At 40.8% G+C, this 16,711-nt stretch overlaps 1 protein-coding gene across 1 annotated transcript in view; it reads left to right on the forward strand.

The window, feature by feature from the left end:
• The window catches only part of LOC144791155 (kyphoscoliosis peptidase-like), a 799,432-nt gene that overhangs the window by 136,574 nt on the left and 646,147 nt on the right, over positions 1 to 16,711 (forward strand). The window contains exon 2 of the mRNA XM_078665811.1: positions 6,561 to 6,643. Coding sequence (XP_078521937.1) covers positions 6,593 to 6,643 — 51 coding nt within the window. The 5' untranslated portion in view covers positions 6,561 to 6,592. The remainder of the gene's footprint in view (positions 1 to 6,560; positions 6,644 to 16,711) is intronic.

Consider the following 16,711-nt stretch of genomic DNA (forward strand, 5'->3'; position numbering starts at 1 on the left):
AATCAATGTAAAGCGCTCTGATACCTTCGAGTCCAGTTTGCGCTGAATAAAACTCTGGGAAAAAAAATGCCAAATGCAGGGTTTTAAGTGGGTCGTGTCCTGCCAGTGCACACTGGCAGTTCTGAAAAGCAGGTGCTGAGACGGGTCTCTTTCGGGCTCTACATTTTTGCCCTCACCATCTGGGTGAAAACAAATCTTAATTCTGCAGCAGTACCACCCTTCACGGACATTGATATAATATCAAAAATACTCGTTATGTTTCTTTGACAGTCTCATCATGTCACAACTGAAGCATTTTCAATATAATAAAACAACAAAGCCATAGAGTTGTTGATTATTTATTTTATCTTATGCAACTAACAAGCATTGACAAAGAAGTTTAATTAACAATTGTGTGGTTAAAAAAGGTGCATGGAAACATATGGCTATTAATCTTGTAGTATCGTTTCTCACTTAACGAGTTCTTATTAAACAACTGTTATCTTTTGATTTTGTTACAAATATGGTTATAATACCTTCATTGCATCTCAATTACTTCAAGAAGCCAACAGTAAGTACTCTGGAGGTCGTGATTACATCACCCCCCCTTCCCGCCCACCGGTAAAAAATGGTGGGGAGCCACGGCCAACTGCCAAAGAGGTGAAGGGAGCCACGGGTCAAAAAAGTTTGGGAACCACTGGTGTTAGGCATATGATTGCTGAGCTACCCATACAGGTAAATTACACATAAATAAGGCACACTTGTTAGGGCAGCAGGGACCATGCTTTGGAGATTGATTCTACACCTAACATTGATATTGTCATGTTTGAATACTCAGTGGGGAATCTTGCTACACAGGTGTACAGAAGATACCATTATCCAGAAAGGTGATTCCAGTTGTATCATAGTTCCTTTATTAAATAGGACCATGCTTACAGACAGTGAGTGGAATGATCCTTGACTAATTAACATGCCCTTAAGGAGCAATTACACTTGATTGAGGTCCTAAGTGCTCAGTGCGTTACAGAACGTATGCACCTATTTAGAAGCAAGCAGGCTTTTTGCAGGCAGGACTCCCCCACTTTTTGGCCACATTTGGAATACTAGCTTCTGCTTTTTTGACTCTGAAAGTGCACTGAGGTCTGCTAACCAGACCTCAGTGCTAGTGTTCTAACCCATCTTAAAGTATATGTTGATTTGGCTAGCCCCAATTTGCAAGGATTGACTTACTTATACGTCCCTAGTATATGTCACCCTGCATACTTAGGGCCTGTAAGGCTATATTCACCGAGGGCTGCAGCACTGATTGTGCTGCCCGGTGTGTGACAGAGTACAAAATGGCTCCCAGTCTGTCACCGCAGACTAGAAGGGCAGTTGCCACACTGTGAGTTCGACTTTGCCATTACGATTAATTGCAAAGCCAACACTTCCCTTAACAATAACAGTAACTTGGGACTTGTTTTTGTTTTATTTCTTCCCTATGTGACTGATGTTATTCGATGTTTATTGAAGTTATACTATGAATCCAACAGCGGAGTCCTAGCAACATGGCCGACGTCTAGTGGAGCAACCTAGGTAGTTAAAGTGGAGATTGGCTGTTTTTCTCCCCCTACCACTGTGTTCCTGGACTATTGCCCAACACTCACTACTGCTTCGGGGAATGGGTAAGATCTGCAGACTTCGGAACTGTCTCTTCCACCTCTCCTCTGGAGGATGAGGTGGATGACGTTTCCCAGTAACACCGGGACCGTTGCCTTCTATGGAACTATGACGATGCCCCATGACTGGAAACTAAAACTGGCTGTACTTACCGCGGAGCCCGAGTACACTTGGCTGCTTTCCGGTTGGGCTGTCCTATGCAGCTATAGAGGAGTCTGGCTCTGTTTCACCCTAGCAGCCGTCACCTACCCAGCTCGACATCGAACATTGTTTCTCATGGTTCTTCACAGTTTTATCTCTCTTTCTCATTGACTGCTTTGACTGCTTTGTTCCCCCTGAAGTACTTTCCCCCTTCCGGTCTACCTGACTCTATCTGCATTCCTCTCGCCTGTTTACCTTTCCCCTCCACCTTCCATTCCCCATTAGAGGAGTGTCTTGGCTGTGCTATGCGCTAATAACTTATACTACTGTGTAATCTCATGCTTTTCTCCTAAGCCCATGCTTGTAACTGCAACTGTAACTGATGTCATTTTCGTAACCTGTAACCCACTGATCCTCATGTAAACTGCTCTGATACCTCCGGGTCTAGCCAGCGCTATATAAAACTCTTCAAATAAAATAACAATATATGTAAGTGTCCCGTAAGGAAGGCTTAAGGGACCCTAAGGCAGGGAGCTGTATATTATTAAGTTTTGACATGTATTTTATCTGTATTTAGGCAGCAAAACCCCTGAAGGTATTATTTTGTTGTAGAAAAGTTAATAGCCCATTGGCTAACACAGTGTTACCAGCTGGCACCTCAGTCTGCCTAACTTCTGAATGGTGCTGTAAGGGATCAAATAAATCATGACATCAAACCTGACATGATGCCCAGGACAAATGTAATGTCACTATTAAAGTAAGTATAGAGTGAGTGAGCAACCCAATATACCCTTGCGGGCTTGGGCAAATAATATATTCAAAGAATGAGCCAGCAAGGAGTTTTGTTTAAAAATTCTAAATTGTAGCCACTGTGGGACGTAAATGAATAGATTACCCACACTACTATCAATTAATGGCTAAGTCTGATTTATACTAAAACAAATCAATATTGTTACCACACTAACAACAAGAAAGAATACAAAAACCAGGATTTTTTGGTCAAAAAAGTATTATTTTCTTTACAGTAAATATAGGAAGGGTACTGAAAAATGCATTCGGGATATACAAGGAGCGTCCTATATACTCCTATAATACATCTCCAGATAAGTCTATACTGCTAAAAAATGATAACACAATGATTTCAAATCAGCAAGATAAATGAAAATCAATGATGATTAGTGAATATCAAGCAGAATTAGACTTCGTAGTCGACGTTTCGGTCTTTCGGAAATTGTTTCATAAGACCATCATCAGGACTTGAATATTGTGCATTATGAATGATGACCCTGAGGAAAAATTCAGGTACCTAGAGCCATACTTCCCGAAGGGGTCAGTGATGCTGGTCGGAGTAAATCAACAAGGTGCTGTAGAATAATTGAATCCAAAGCTTCAAGGTACACTAGGCACTTGTGTGAATGGTATTTAAATCCATCAATAAAAATCCAAATATCGGCTGAAGATCTGGTTTCAGAAGACGAAAGTGAATAGTCACGATTTGGATAGTCAAAATACGGAGCAACTCGCGTTGACAGCGTCGGAGCGACAGCGTTTTGAAAACAGCGTCTACGAAGTCTAATTCTGCTTGATATTCACTAATCATCATTGATTTTCATTTATCTTGCTGATTTGAAATCATTGTGTTATCATTTTTTAGCAGTATAGACTTATCTGGAGATGTATTATAGGAGTATATAGGACGCTCCTTGTATATCCCGAATGCATTTTTCAGTACCCTTCCTATATTTACTTTAAAGAAAATAATAATCTTTTGACCAAAAAATCCTGGTTTTTGTATTCTTTCTTGTTGTTAGTGTGGTAACAATATTGATTTGTTTCAGTATAAATCAGACTTAGCCATTAATTGATAGTAGTGTGGGTAATCTATTCATGTACGTCCCACAGTGGCTACAATTTAGAATTTTTAAACAAAACCTCTTGCTGGCTCATTCTTTGACTATTAAAGTAAAGCAACTGTTAGAAAGTTGCCAATCTGTTTCCCAGCTGGTCCAGTGGCCTCAAACCGACACTGATCAACAGACAATTTTCTGCCATTCTGGGGAGTCGTGTGAACAAGTCCCAGGCATAGAAACTATAGAAGCTTGCTGCATGGAGAGGTGTCACCTCCCCTTTGCAGGAATCCACTCAGGGGGTGAGCCCAAAAGGTAAGCTTCTATTATATTGACAACTTGTGTGGTAAAACATGAAAATAAAAATGGATTAATAGAATATCAAATAAACCTGAAAAAAATAAATCTAAAATTTGGAAACAAGGAGTGTGCAGTAATACCTCGATTTTGTCCGTTAAACATTTAAGTGAAATCAGTATTGCAAGGCCCCCCATCGGTCTGCCTCATGTAGAGGGCAAATGCTGGTGTACAAAATGATTGAAATCCGTCTAAATGGAAGTTCTCTATAGCCCAAGTCTCTTGGCAACATACCATATCAAAGTCAGATCATGCTGACTTTGAGATTGAGACAGAAGAAGCCTCTTTTGGGTCTCCGATAGAGCTTGGACTTTATCATCCAAAAATCCTTTTTTGATCGAGAATAACCCGCTGGAAGTCCCTCACTTGGGCCTCCATGTTGCTAAAGAAGGGTTTGCAAAGCTTTAATAGTTCAACCTTACAATCAGACCTTTCCTGCAGGGCAGGGTTTCCTGATAAAGTATAGGGCTTAGGCATTCTACAGCCCTCAATAATATTGGAAAGATCTTTTAATTTCGATTGGGCCAATTTGGCCATAGAAGCACTCTGGGTGTTTCATTAGCAGGTAGCAGTCTTAACCCACTCAGCTGATGAATGTCGAGGCTTACTTCGGTAATGTCAACAGGTGGCTCATGCAAGATGCAGGGATTATTTACCTCAGCCATAACATATAAAAGTGTTATATGGTGGGCTATTGTTAGTTCCCTTAAACCAATTTCTTTCTCCTCAGCTAGTGTCTTAATGGGGGTAGAGTAAATCAAGGTTTTAGATTGGTTTTTTTTATTCTTTAATCACTGTTTGGGTAACATCTATAGGATCCTAAACTAGCTGCAACTCCATAATTGTAGCACCCATAGCCGATGACAGGTAAGATGTAATTAAAGGAGTAGAAGTGTCGGCATTGTCCCCTCCATTTTTTGGCTGTGTGAGTTTCTTGTTCCCATTGCTGAAGGAGCAAGAAGAAAGGGTTTTTTTCTAGGGTAGAACAAATCAAAATCTTGTCCACCTCATTCACTCTAGTGTCTGATGATCACGCTGTCCTGGGACTACAAGGGGGTGCCAGCCCTGTTCAACCACAGACGGGTGCAGACAGGCCCGCTCTTCCCTGGAGAACGTGCTTGGGCACGTTCTTCTTTGCGCGGAGCATCAGGAAATTAAATATCACTCACCAGCTCTGGAATGCTGGGTCTTAGAGTGCTATAGCCTCTGGTGCTCTCGCTGTGTGTCTTGCGCTGCGGGGAGCAGCAGGAAATTAAATAACGCTCACCTACGCTGACCACACCTCCCCCACCTCCTGGAATGCTGGGCCATAGAGTCCTAGCCCCCTGGTGCTCTCGATGCGATGTCATACTGACTCCTGCCAGAGCCACCATCCAAGGTGAAAGGCAGATCACAGTACAAGATCGAATATGTAGATTAAACAATGAAAACTAGAATTTGCTTTTCCTTCTACATATCTGTTTTTGTAGAATGAACAGTAATCAGCAGACAGGGGCATGTTTATTTTTTGAATGTTCTTGTTCAAATTCTCTTTACATATTTTCCTCACATTCTGAGCTGCAATATTTCTTAATCTGACTTACAATAAACTGATTCTACTATATTTCTTGCAGTAAATTACAAAATGCTTTTTGGTGTGCTTTTGCATCACCGTTTCTATTTGATTCTTCATGTCTGTAACCGTACTATAATTTTCACATGAAGGAGCAAGACACCAAGAGCTTAAGCTTTTTATGAGAAGGGTGTTTGTGAGATCATATATAATAAAAATCCAATACCATGTGCCTTATTTTAAAAAGATATTAGCAGTCGCCTCAGAATTCCAATACCTTGTGAAGAAACTCGGCTGATGTCACAGAACTCCTCAGTGACGTGCAATATCCTCATAATGTACTATAGGAGATACCTTTCACATATATTAGTATATTTAGGGGTCAACAATTCTTTTTTTTCTCTGTCACCACAAGTACAATAGTTTGATGAGTTGCTAAATCCTCATTTATATTTGTCAAACTTTAAACTGTCTTTTACGTTTACAAATTTCCTATGTTGGTTCTGTTTTTTACAGGGTTTAGGTTAAGATACCTCTCATACTAATAATATTGCTACTACTAGTAGCACTACGATGACTACTACTACAACTTTATTACCCTTATAACTCTTACTACCTCTCAAACTCCGACTACCACTACTACCACTAATTCTTTTTCTACTGCTACTACTGCTACCACGACTTCTACCTACAATAATAACAATAACAATAATCATTTTAATTGTATTGTTAGTATTGTTTTGATTATTTTAACGTACATTCTTATTTAGCACTTGTTGCTACAATCCATTGGCTTAGAGCTACTGTACATACCAGATGTTGGTATAACACAGCTCAATGCTACTAAGTTTAACAGTGACAGAAAGAGGTGGAAATGCCCAACCAGATTATTTACCGGTGTCACACAGATTTATCATATATTATCCTATATAAATAAAATCCTATTCCATCCTTTTCTTAATCAGTCTAATGCTGCACAGTAATATCATAGTAAATGGTATATGTTTTGTTTGTTTGTTTTCCAGCCTATCCATGGGATGGATCAAATTTGAAGTCTATGAAATGTGATCTAAAGAAATTTAAGGAGTTAGATGCCTATGCCGCCAAGGTGAGTGTAACCTAGAATGTAACAGACTCTACACTAGCCCTATCAAGAGAAACTCATCTAACGTCACTGATTCCATCCCAGCTCTCCAGGCCTTCCGTAGGCCTAAAGTGGTGGCATGGCATCTGTTAGACCTGGCACCATTGGCGTGGGTCTCCCTCCCATTTTTCTGCCTCTCCCTCCTGCGTTTTTACAGTGTGTTGGACTTCGTTCTGCTGGCCTTGATGCTTTGGGCACTTTGCCACTGCTGTTCAGAACGAAAGATCAAGTGCTCCATGTGTAGGTTGATTGTATGGATGAGTGTTTCCATGATTGGCTATTTGATTTACTAGTCAGACCCAACTACAGTGCACTGTGTATGCCCAGGGCCTGTAAATCAAATGCTGCTAATGGACTGCAGCACCTGTGTGCAGTCTGGGACTGCCATGTGGACTTGGCAAGTATACACACTTAAAATATAAGAGAGGGGTCCAAATACACCAAAGGGAAAGGACGCCAAGTTCAAAGACTTAAAACAAAATATCATTTTGTGTTCTCTTTAATATGCATACAGCACACCAATCACATTCACAGGCAATCACCGCTCATACCAAAGTCAAATAGCTCCATTGGGTACTCAAGAAAAAAATGTCAAAAAAGAAAGAGGGTGGTCAATTTTGTTTATTATTATTATATGTTAAAAATATATATTCACAAATTTATACAGAAGCCAAATGACAAACATATGAATAATATGACTATACACACACACTTATTTCTCCAAAAAACATACATTCAGAAAAAACATATATCATAGGTATCAGCACAAAAATTGCACAATTAAAACAGAAATATTAAAAAAGAAACAATAATATGGTTAAAAATGGGGGTACACGCTTTTATGGACCAATCTCATATAAGCGCTTTCCAATATATGTCATATATAGGTTTGTGCTTGTGTGATGCACCAGAAGTGCTCATAAATATCTCCTTGGATCTTGTTTAAGACCCAACTTTATGTCAATCAATTCTGTAAATGAAAAAAGCAATCAAAAGAGCAACAAAAGCAACGCGTTTCGGTGGCATGTGATACTTTCCACCTTCCTCAGGCTAACAATTGTTTTTTGGTAATTCCCCCCACGGTTTATCAATGTTATTTGTGGGTCGATGGAGGAAAATGAACTTTCCCCAGAACAGCTAACCTAATGTCCACTGGTGGGGCATAGGCAGACCAATAAATAAATCAGGGGACAGGAACAATCTCCCTCTATTAGATGGGAGGCTGCCTGAACTCAGAATGTTAAAATGCATCTTTTAGTGAGGATGATTTTTGCATTCTGTGTTTGAAAATACCACTTTTAGAAAGTAGGTATTTTCTAGCCTAACCATCCAGTGTGCCTCTGCCAGGTTTGTGTATTGCGTGTCTGGCTTTTGGATGACAGGGTCTGGAGAGGGGCAGTGGCTCCAGAAGTCTGATGAGTCAGGGCTGGGCTGAATAGACCTGGGCTGCATTTAGAGTAGGGGGAGGAGATTTCTTTTTCAACTGAATTTGCCTGGATTGCCTTCAACACTGCTGTCTCCACCTCCTGGCAGGAAGCTGCACCAGCAAGGGCAGAACTGGCTTTGGCTGGGTACAGACCAGTGGCACCCACTCCATTGGGGCATAGGAGCACCACCCCACACTGCTTTCTCGCAGTGCGAGAAGCAGAAAATAAAATGCTATTTTAAATACCATTTTATTTTCTGCTTACGCTGTGAGAAAGCAGAAAGCAGAGGTATGCCTGGTTGGGGCGGGCAGGAGGCTAAGCCTGGTTGGGTGGGGGTTGGTGGGTGGGTCGGGGAGGAGTGGCGTGCACCACTCTGAGTGCCCTGACTGCTTGGTCGGCCCTGGACCAAAGCAGGGATACATACTCTACACTTTCTCTATGTAGGCATATATAGGGAAAATGGCATCCCTACTGGTGCCCGACTGGGCACCGTCCTGTACTCCCCATCAATCACAATGCTGTCATTGCAGCGTTGTGATTGTCTTACAGATGGGGGGAGCAGCATGCCTGTTCCTGTTCAAGAAGGAGCCTCAGCAGCGGCTGCGCAGGACCCAGTCAGTTAAGTTTTCATTTTATTTTTATGTTAACCTTCCACCCTAACTCACCCTTTTGTTAGTATTGGGCAAATACACCTATCTCGGTGAACCTCGGTTTAGGCACACTGAGAAATAGATTGAGCTCCGGTCCTTCAAAATTCCTGGGAGTCATGTAATGTTTATTTTAGTTATTTGATACAGCGCAAAGATAGTTTCAGGGATGATGGTCAGCAAATAAGACTACTGCCTGTGCTTTGAGTTGCGGTTTGAGTGGGATAATACAACCAGGAGAGCATGGTGCATTTTTTTTTTGTTACATTAGAAACATTTAAAAAGATTGACAAGTTGACAACACATGCAAATAAAGTAATTTTCCTAGTTACAACTTGCAATCTAGCTGGAATTAGAAGCCAGATCCCTCTGTAGGCTGTTCTAAAATGAGAACCACACAGACTACACTATCTCCCATGCTTGTACCCCATAGTTTGAAGTAAAATCTCAGGTCCCCTTTCCATGCTCCACAGACCCTCAGTGACCTCAGTTTAATCGCACACTTGTGTTGTCAACATCCAATACCACCATGCACTGTTAGTTACAGTAGACAACCTGTGTGTCGCTACACATATTTATGAAAGTTTGTGATGACAAGTACGCTAATGTATTGTGACTCTTGAAGTGGCATGTAGACAGGAAGTCATGTTTTGTAGTATTTTGAGATTGACTGACAAAAGAGGAAATCTGAGCGCGTTTTTTTACTTTTAACTGCCTGGATCTAGAGGCGCTAGAAAGTTAATAATAAAGGCTGTGTCATACTTTACACACATCACATGGCATTTTCCGCTCTTCCGGTGAACAACACCTGTGTATCGTGATGCGGCGCCGTGAATTTTATAACACACAAGGGAGGCTTGATGACATCAGTGCATGGTTTTACTATTTCAAGGAAAATGGTTCACTTAAACTAGTAGGGTTCGTCCCCTTTATAAGTTTTTTTTATATATTTGTATGGCGCATTGTGACGTCTCATGGTTGTCTTCATAGCACTGTGCACATTGAATATAATGGCACAGAGTGTAACCTGGCAGTTTGGTAAAGCAATCTTTGACCAGGATAGTAAGTACTGTTCTATGTTGAATGGGAAGAGAACACCCACATGTTAAACGGGGGCCTGTAGGAGCGGAGTCTTTTCCCTCTGAAAAGGTATTTTCCACTTTGCGAGGGCGAAAAAAGGGAAAATATACGAAAGCGCTTTAAAGGTTTGATTTTGTAGGTAGAGATCTGCTTGTATTCGTTTTATGGTATGCTTTGAAGTTTTTCAGGTGTGCTCTTGTTTTTTTTCTAGTATAATTAACAGGAGTGTAACCCGTAGACCCGTTCAGGACTGGGTAGGTAAGATGCAACAAGAACACAGTGTCCTGAAAGGTGGAAGTCGGTAGACAATTATAAACAGCATGCACATAGCATTACTTGAGCAGGAAAGAAGGAGAATACTCGTTTTTTAAGGCAAAAGATAATTATTCATCTTTATATAGTTACATTAGTTCCAAGGTCAGACGTATACAGTTAAGAACAGCACTGCATAAATTGAATTAATGACAACCGCATGAACTTGGTGCAAACAACGTGTACAAAAGTGCAAGTGGCGAAGCAAGTGAAAAGTGAGCAGCGTTGGCGGCGCACTGTGCATAAGGTGCAAACTATTTACAGTGAGTGGCTTAACGGCGCATGTGACATTGTGATATCACAGCAGGCACGATTAATTTATTTGATTTAAATGTAGAGCCACAAGGAAGAAGTGCGCCTATAGATCAGGCTGTTGGGTCGACGGTATTTCGATCCGGGTTAGTTCGGATCATCATCAGGACTGGTTGTCTGGATGAAGGAGTGCTCCATAAGTCACCCTGACATCTCCCGAGACTGTTGCTTATAAGGATTCTACTTACACAGGATCCTCCCAGCACTCCTTCATCCAGACAACCAGTCCTGATGATGATCCGAACTAACCCGGATCGAAACGCCGTCAACCCAACAGCCTGATCTATAGGCGCACTTCTTACTTGTGGCTCTACATTTAAATCAAATACATTAATTGTGCCTGCTGTGATATCACAATGTCACATGCGCCGTTAAGCCACTCACTGTAAATAGTTTGCACCTTATGCACAGTGCGCCGCCAACGCTGCTCACTTTTCACTTGCGTCGCCACTTGCACTTTTGTACACGTTCTTTGCACCAAGTTCATGCGGTTGTCATTAATTCAATTTATGCAGTGCTGTTCTTAACTGTATACGTCTGACCTTGGAACTAATGTTATGTTATGTTATGTTAGCTGCATTTATTTTGCGCACAGCTGCTCCAGCGAAGGAGCGTCCTGGCGCATGGAAAAGGTGAACATAACACAACGCGGAAAAAAATAGGTGAGAAGTCAACATAAGAAAATTAAAACAAGTGGGTTTTCACGGCCCTGCGAAATGCTAGAAGATCCTCTAAAAGGCGGATTTCCAAAGGAAGCGAATTCCAGAGAGCCGCAGCTCTCACACGGAAGGAGCGGCCGCCCATCCGGCTAAGCCTGAAACGCGGGGTAACCGCAAGGGATTGCCCTAGGGATCTGAGGGAGCGAGTCGGGACATAGGGGGATATAAGGTTATTGAGGATCTCAGGTGCCGATCCTTTTAAAATTTTAAAAGCAAGGCTGAGTGCCTTAAAATGTAACTATATAAAGATGAATAATTATCTTTTGCCTTAAAAAACGAGTATTCTCCTTCTTTCCTGCTCAATTAATGCTATGTGCATGCTGTTTATAATTGTCTACCGACTTCCACCTTTCAGGACACTGTGTTCTTGTTGCATCTTGTTTTTTTCTAGGCAGCAGTAGATGAAGTGACTTACCCTGAATCCCATAATGTTAAGTCGGGTGCTAAGGCCTGTTCTTGAACCTAGGTCCCCACAGTCTACAGTCAGCAGCTGTCGCCAGTAGGCCACATCTCTTTAGGAGGACTGAACATTTTTGCATCTACAACGAGAAGTGCATTTTTACAAATTTCAGTTGTATGTTTATCAATGAGATATCCATTCGGTTCATTAGATTCATTTACTGTCAATAATTAAAGTCTGCATACTCTCAGTTGGGCTGGGCCTGAAAACAGGCCCAGGTACCAAATTAAAGGTGCCTCTTATTAACAATTCACATAACTAAAAAGCAACACATATTTTCAAATTGGAGCAGTTGTGAAATAAATTGAAATCAACTAATTCCCACCTGCATCCTGGACACTTCCTTAAAACTGTTTTTTTCCCTGCAAGCCATTGAATATGAAGAGTATACAAAGTTTAAAAGGTTGCCTGGCAACTTGCAAATGTCTCTCTGGCAAGGAGACTTTAGAATTAATGACGGCACCTCTATGAAGCTAATAACCATCAGGATTATCCATTGTCAAGTGTAGAGACTTGTGTTGTAAACATCCATCCAGGTTTGTGACCTCAGCTCTAATCGGTAAGTGCATTCCTGAAGTTTACAGTCGCTGCTTCACCAGGCTCCTGAAAGCCTTTGCCCAATCAGTCCCTTTGCCAAAAGCCATTTGTTTTTCCTTCCGACGCTCCAGAGAAACAAAACAGATGCATCTCGGGGGCTTTGAAGAATAAATAATGGTGCACGCTTCACTGCAGCTCACCAGTAAATTTTTTTAATGAACTGCGGAAAACATACAGTGCTGTTCATATGTGCGGCTCTTGGGGCCAGCATTAAGGAGCTGTCAAAGTGTTTGTTCACGTTTTATGTGTCTGTGGGAAATTCCATTGATGTTGGTAGGCGTATGAGGTATGTTTGCTCTCTGTTTCACATTTAAAGTGAGTGTTCGGGATGTTCCATTGGTGTTGGTGGGCGTGTGAGTTCTGTGATTGCTGTCTGTTTCACATGTTGCTTTAAACCCTCTTAGCACCACAGTTTATTTGATTGCGCAGATCCACAGAGTCCATTAGTGCAGGCGAATCCATTGCATGAATGCCCTAGTCACTTCCGTTTATCAGAGTTTGTTAATCTGCTCATACCTGATAACTTGGGAGCCTCTGTTGACTACGTGGGATGGCTTTTCTACTGAGAATTTTGGGAAATTATAACATTGGAAGCCTTTGCTGTTATATGCAGGCATTTTTTACACAGAGTACTACTTGAAATGCATTAATATTTTCTGCACTTTTCTTTAAATGGCGTTTTTTGAATGAAAACAGAAAATTATTTTAAGGAAATAGTGTCATCATATTGATGTACGGCACTGCACAGTCAATGAATGTATTTATTGTATAGTTAAAACAATTACAAGTGTATTCGTGTGTTCAAATGTTCATATGGGTAAATGATAACATCAGCATACCCAAAGATTGTCCTCTATAGCTCATAAAATTTGGCATTTTCTTAAATTATGAATAATTAAATCATATTGCTTTATTAACCTTCCTGCTTCCTCACATTTGCCTAAAAAAGCACCATTTGTCCAGTCTTTTCTCAAAATTTTCTCGGGGGGAGAACCACCCTCTAACCCCCTGTAGGTTGTTTAGGCTCGCTCGCTACGCTCGCCGCAGTGCAGTGCAGCAATAATTTTATGCCTCACCACTTTGAAATGTCACCAGCCACCACTGGTATGGACACTATCTGCCTTCAGAGAACAAAGGATTTTTGTGTATATAAAGAGGGGCCCAGACCCCAGACTTTTAGATCACTTCTGGGAAATCAAGAGGAACCTTTGCCAAGGAGAAGAGCCAGATAAGCTGAGGAGGAATAGTGTCCCTGTGCTGTTTACTGTCTGGGGTTGGCCTGCAGTGGCTGCCAAGGAAAGGAGAAAAAGACGTTGCTGCTTGCTTTGTCCCCTGCTTGAAGAAAAGATCTCCAAGGGCTTGAAACTGAGCTTGCCCCCTGTTCTAGAGGTCTCAGAAACAGCAAAGTCATCACCGTGTCTCTGGGCGCCGTCTCTGATTGCTTCCACAGAAGAAAAGGGTAACCAACTCTGTCATCGAGTCCGTCGCAGGATTCTGTGTCCTGAAAGCACTGGCGAGAGCAGCGCCTCACTTCGCAACGCACCATTGGTCTCACAACTACGTCAACGAGCCGCTGCTTGCACCACATCCTGAGCGCACATCACTCTGCAATGTTTTGCTACATTGAGCAAGGACGTCACCGACTCAATTGCTGCCCGACCTGAACATCGCCCGGCTCCGCTGCTACACCGTGACTTGCCAGCACCGCAGCGAGCACCTTCTCATCCTTCAATGCAAGCCCTGGTCTCACTGACTCCATCAATGAGCCGCTGCCTGCTCCGCATTGTGAGGACATCGCCTGCCACAACGCTCCACTTCACAATGCTGATGTTGCCCCTACCGACTCGCACCGACATGTTGGTTATAACAAGAAAGGTACTGTGTCTGAATCAGTCGAAGTTTTAGCTGGCCCCTATCGACGCGTCAGCTGGAATTGTTAGACTCTGTCGTCTTCAGTATTGCGATAGCCCCAGGATGAGCTACAGAGTCGGAAGAACTGTGTTTTATTGATTTTCCTGCAATTTAAAGGTTATTTTGCACAGTACTTTATTTTAAGAGTATTGTATGTTGGATTTCTATTGTATTTGGTCTTTTTGGTTTAGATAAAGATTTACTATTTTCTAAACTGGTGTGGTGTGCATTACTGTATGTGTTCATAAATGCTTTACACACTGCCTCTGAGATAAGCCTGCCTGCTTGTGCCAAGCTACCAAGGGGATGAGCAGGGGTTATTTTAGGAGTGTATCCCCCTTACCCTGACTAAAAGCAAGGGTCCCTATTTGGACAAAGGTACCTACCTCTGCCAACTAGAGACCCCCATTTCTAACAACATCTAACTGAATAGACACCTGATCGGTGGGGTCTCTCTGAGACATTGGCTTCAAACTGTATCTTTTACACAGAATGGTTACCTTCTCTGAAACAGTTGCAAAGACATATGTCTGATTTTGCCTTGCCCACACCCATCTCAAAAGTGAAACTGCTACCTCTAGAATCCATGCCTTCCCACCTATGACTGGAACGTGGCAAACTTAAAGAATTGAGTAACACACAGCACAAACCACAAAACATGCATCTTCGACGGTTCACTCTGTGTGGTACATAAGTTTTCAGTGAAACAATGTTAAAACAGAATGCCTTTGTTTTGCATGTGAACACAATAATGTTGTTACAGAGATCACACTCAGAGATCTAATTACTGAAATTGAGTCTGGTATTTTAGGATCCAGCCATATATGTGAAATGTGCAATGCATTCTCCCTCTCTCTTTGTGGGGTTCTCAGCTTTAAAAGCAACATTCTGACTACACAGAGGCCAACCCCTGCTGCACCCATGAGAAAGGTGCATAAACTGTTGGAATTGTATGTAAGAAAATGAAAAATTCACCAAACCAAGGTTAAAGTAAAGTTTGGAAAGCTTTGGTTATAACAACTTAATGTACATTTAAAAGCCCTTGAAATTCAGTTTTTAAAATGAAATTAATGTGCAGCTATGGTTACTGTTAAAACACAAAAAGCAATGAAAAATTGACCATTCCACAAAAAAAGGATCTACCAAACACAGGAAAACCACATTTTACATGCAGACAAGAGACATGCGCGGAAACAATTTACTAAGAAGGGATACATCTACTTTGCAGAAGTGTTGGCATAATTTTCCAAAACATAGACAGTAGCTAACCCTTGAGAATACTAATGGTTGAACCAAATTTGAGAGAAACACGTTAGCAAACAAATTAGTTTATGAAGTATAAATAGGCTAAAAAATCATTGGATGAAGCACATTGAATAAAGGAGAAAAATGGAATAACAATTTCATTAACCAGTAAATTTTATATGATGTAGTGTTTATATCTGGAGGAACCAGCACCTATTACTTGAAAGAGATATATTGCAAAAGTTCACTTAAATGCGCTCTCAGGACCAAGTGCTAGGAATTCAAAATAGTTTTTAGAAATTGTTTATTACATTACATGTCTTGGCTGCCAAGCAGCCTTGATTACAGCTTGGCAGCTGAAACGCATTATGTAATACACAGATTCTTGCAACTATTTTTTTTGTTAAATGATTTTTATTAGGGAATAAATCACAGAAAGCAAATTCAAGTAGTAAAGTAAGTAAGACATCTTACAATTAATACATATGAAAATGTTGCAATTAAGCCAGAGATGAACGAAGAGTACATGACCTTGTGCAAAAATGGCTATAATATAACAACTAATAACAAGGAAAAAATTGAACATTAAGAAAATTGAGTAGAACTTATCTGTGTAAAAACTGGAACATAAACTACAGTAAGAAATGTGTATTATAAAAAGGGGAAAAGAGAGAAAGAAATGGGGAAAAGTAAGAAAATATAGGAGAAGAAAGAGAGAAGGAGAAAAAGAGAAGAGGAAGGAAGGAGAAATGAATAAGAAAAAGGAAATTATGGAAGATAAGTAGTGAACGGTAACCACAATAAATCAGATTTGATTTGTAGGTGGGTTGAGACATAAGAACCTGAAGCAATTCTGTGTTCATCACAAATTAAATTCCACCAATGTAAGAAGGATAACTTAGAATTGTCTTTCCAGCAAATTAATATAACCTTAAATGCGACAGCAATAAACAAGTCAAATAATATAGATTTGGAGGGAACCTGGTCAAAATCAGGAGACATAGTGCCTAGAAATATATTATGGATACTAAAAGGAAGTTTATAGGAAAAAATCAATAAACATTTTGACCAGATATTTTTCCAAAAAGTATTAACCGGAGGGCAATAAAAAAGTAAATGTAATAATGAACCTTCAGCATTAAGACAGGACCAACAAGAGGACGAAACTAAGTGGTTGAATTTGTGAAGAAAAGAGGGAGTAATAACAACTCTATTGTAAATAAAATATAGAGACTGTGTTATGTTTGCAGCCTTGGAGGTTGTAAAGAGTTTCTGCCATATTTTGTCCCATTGATGAACAGTCAATATTTGGGATAAGTCAT

The sequence above is a fragment of the Lissotriton helveticus genome, chromosome 11 (assembly GCF_964261635.1).
Source record: "Lissotriton helveticus chromosome 11, aLisHel1.1, whole genome shotgun sequence".
Lineage (NCBI taxonomy): Eukaryota > Metazoa > Chordata > Amphibia > Caudata > Salamandridae > Lissotriton > Lissotriton helveticus.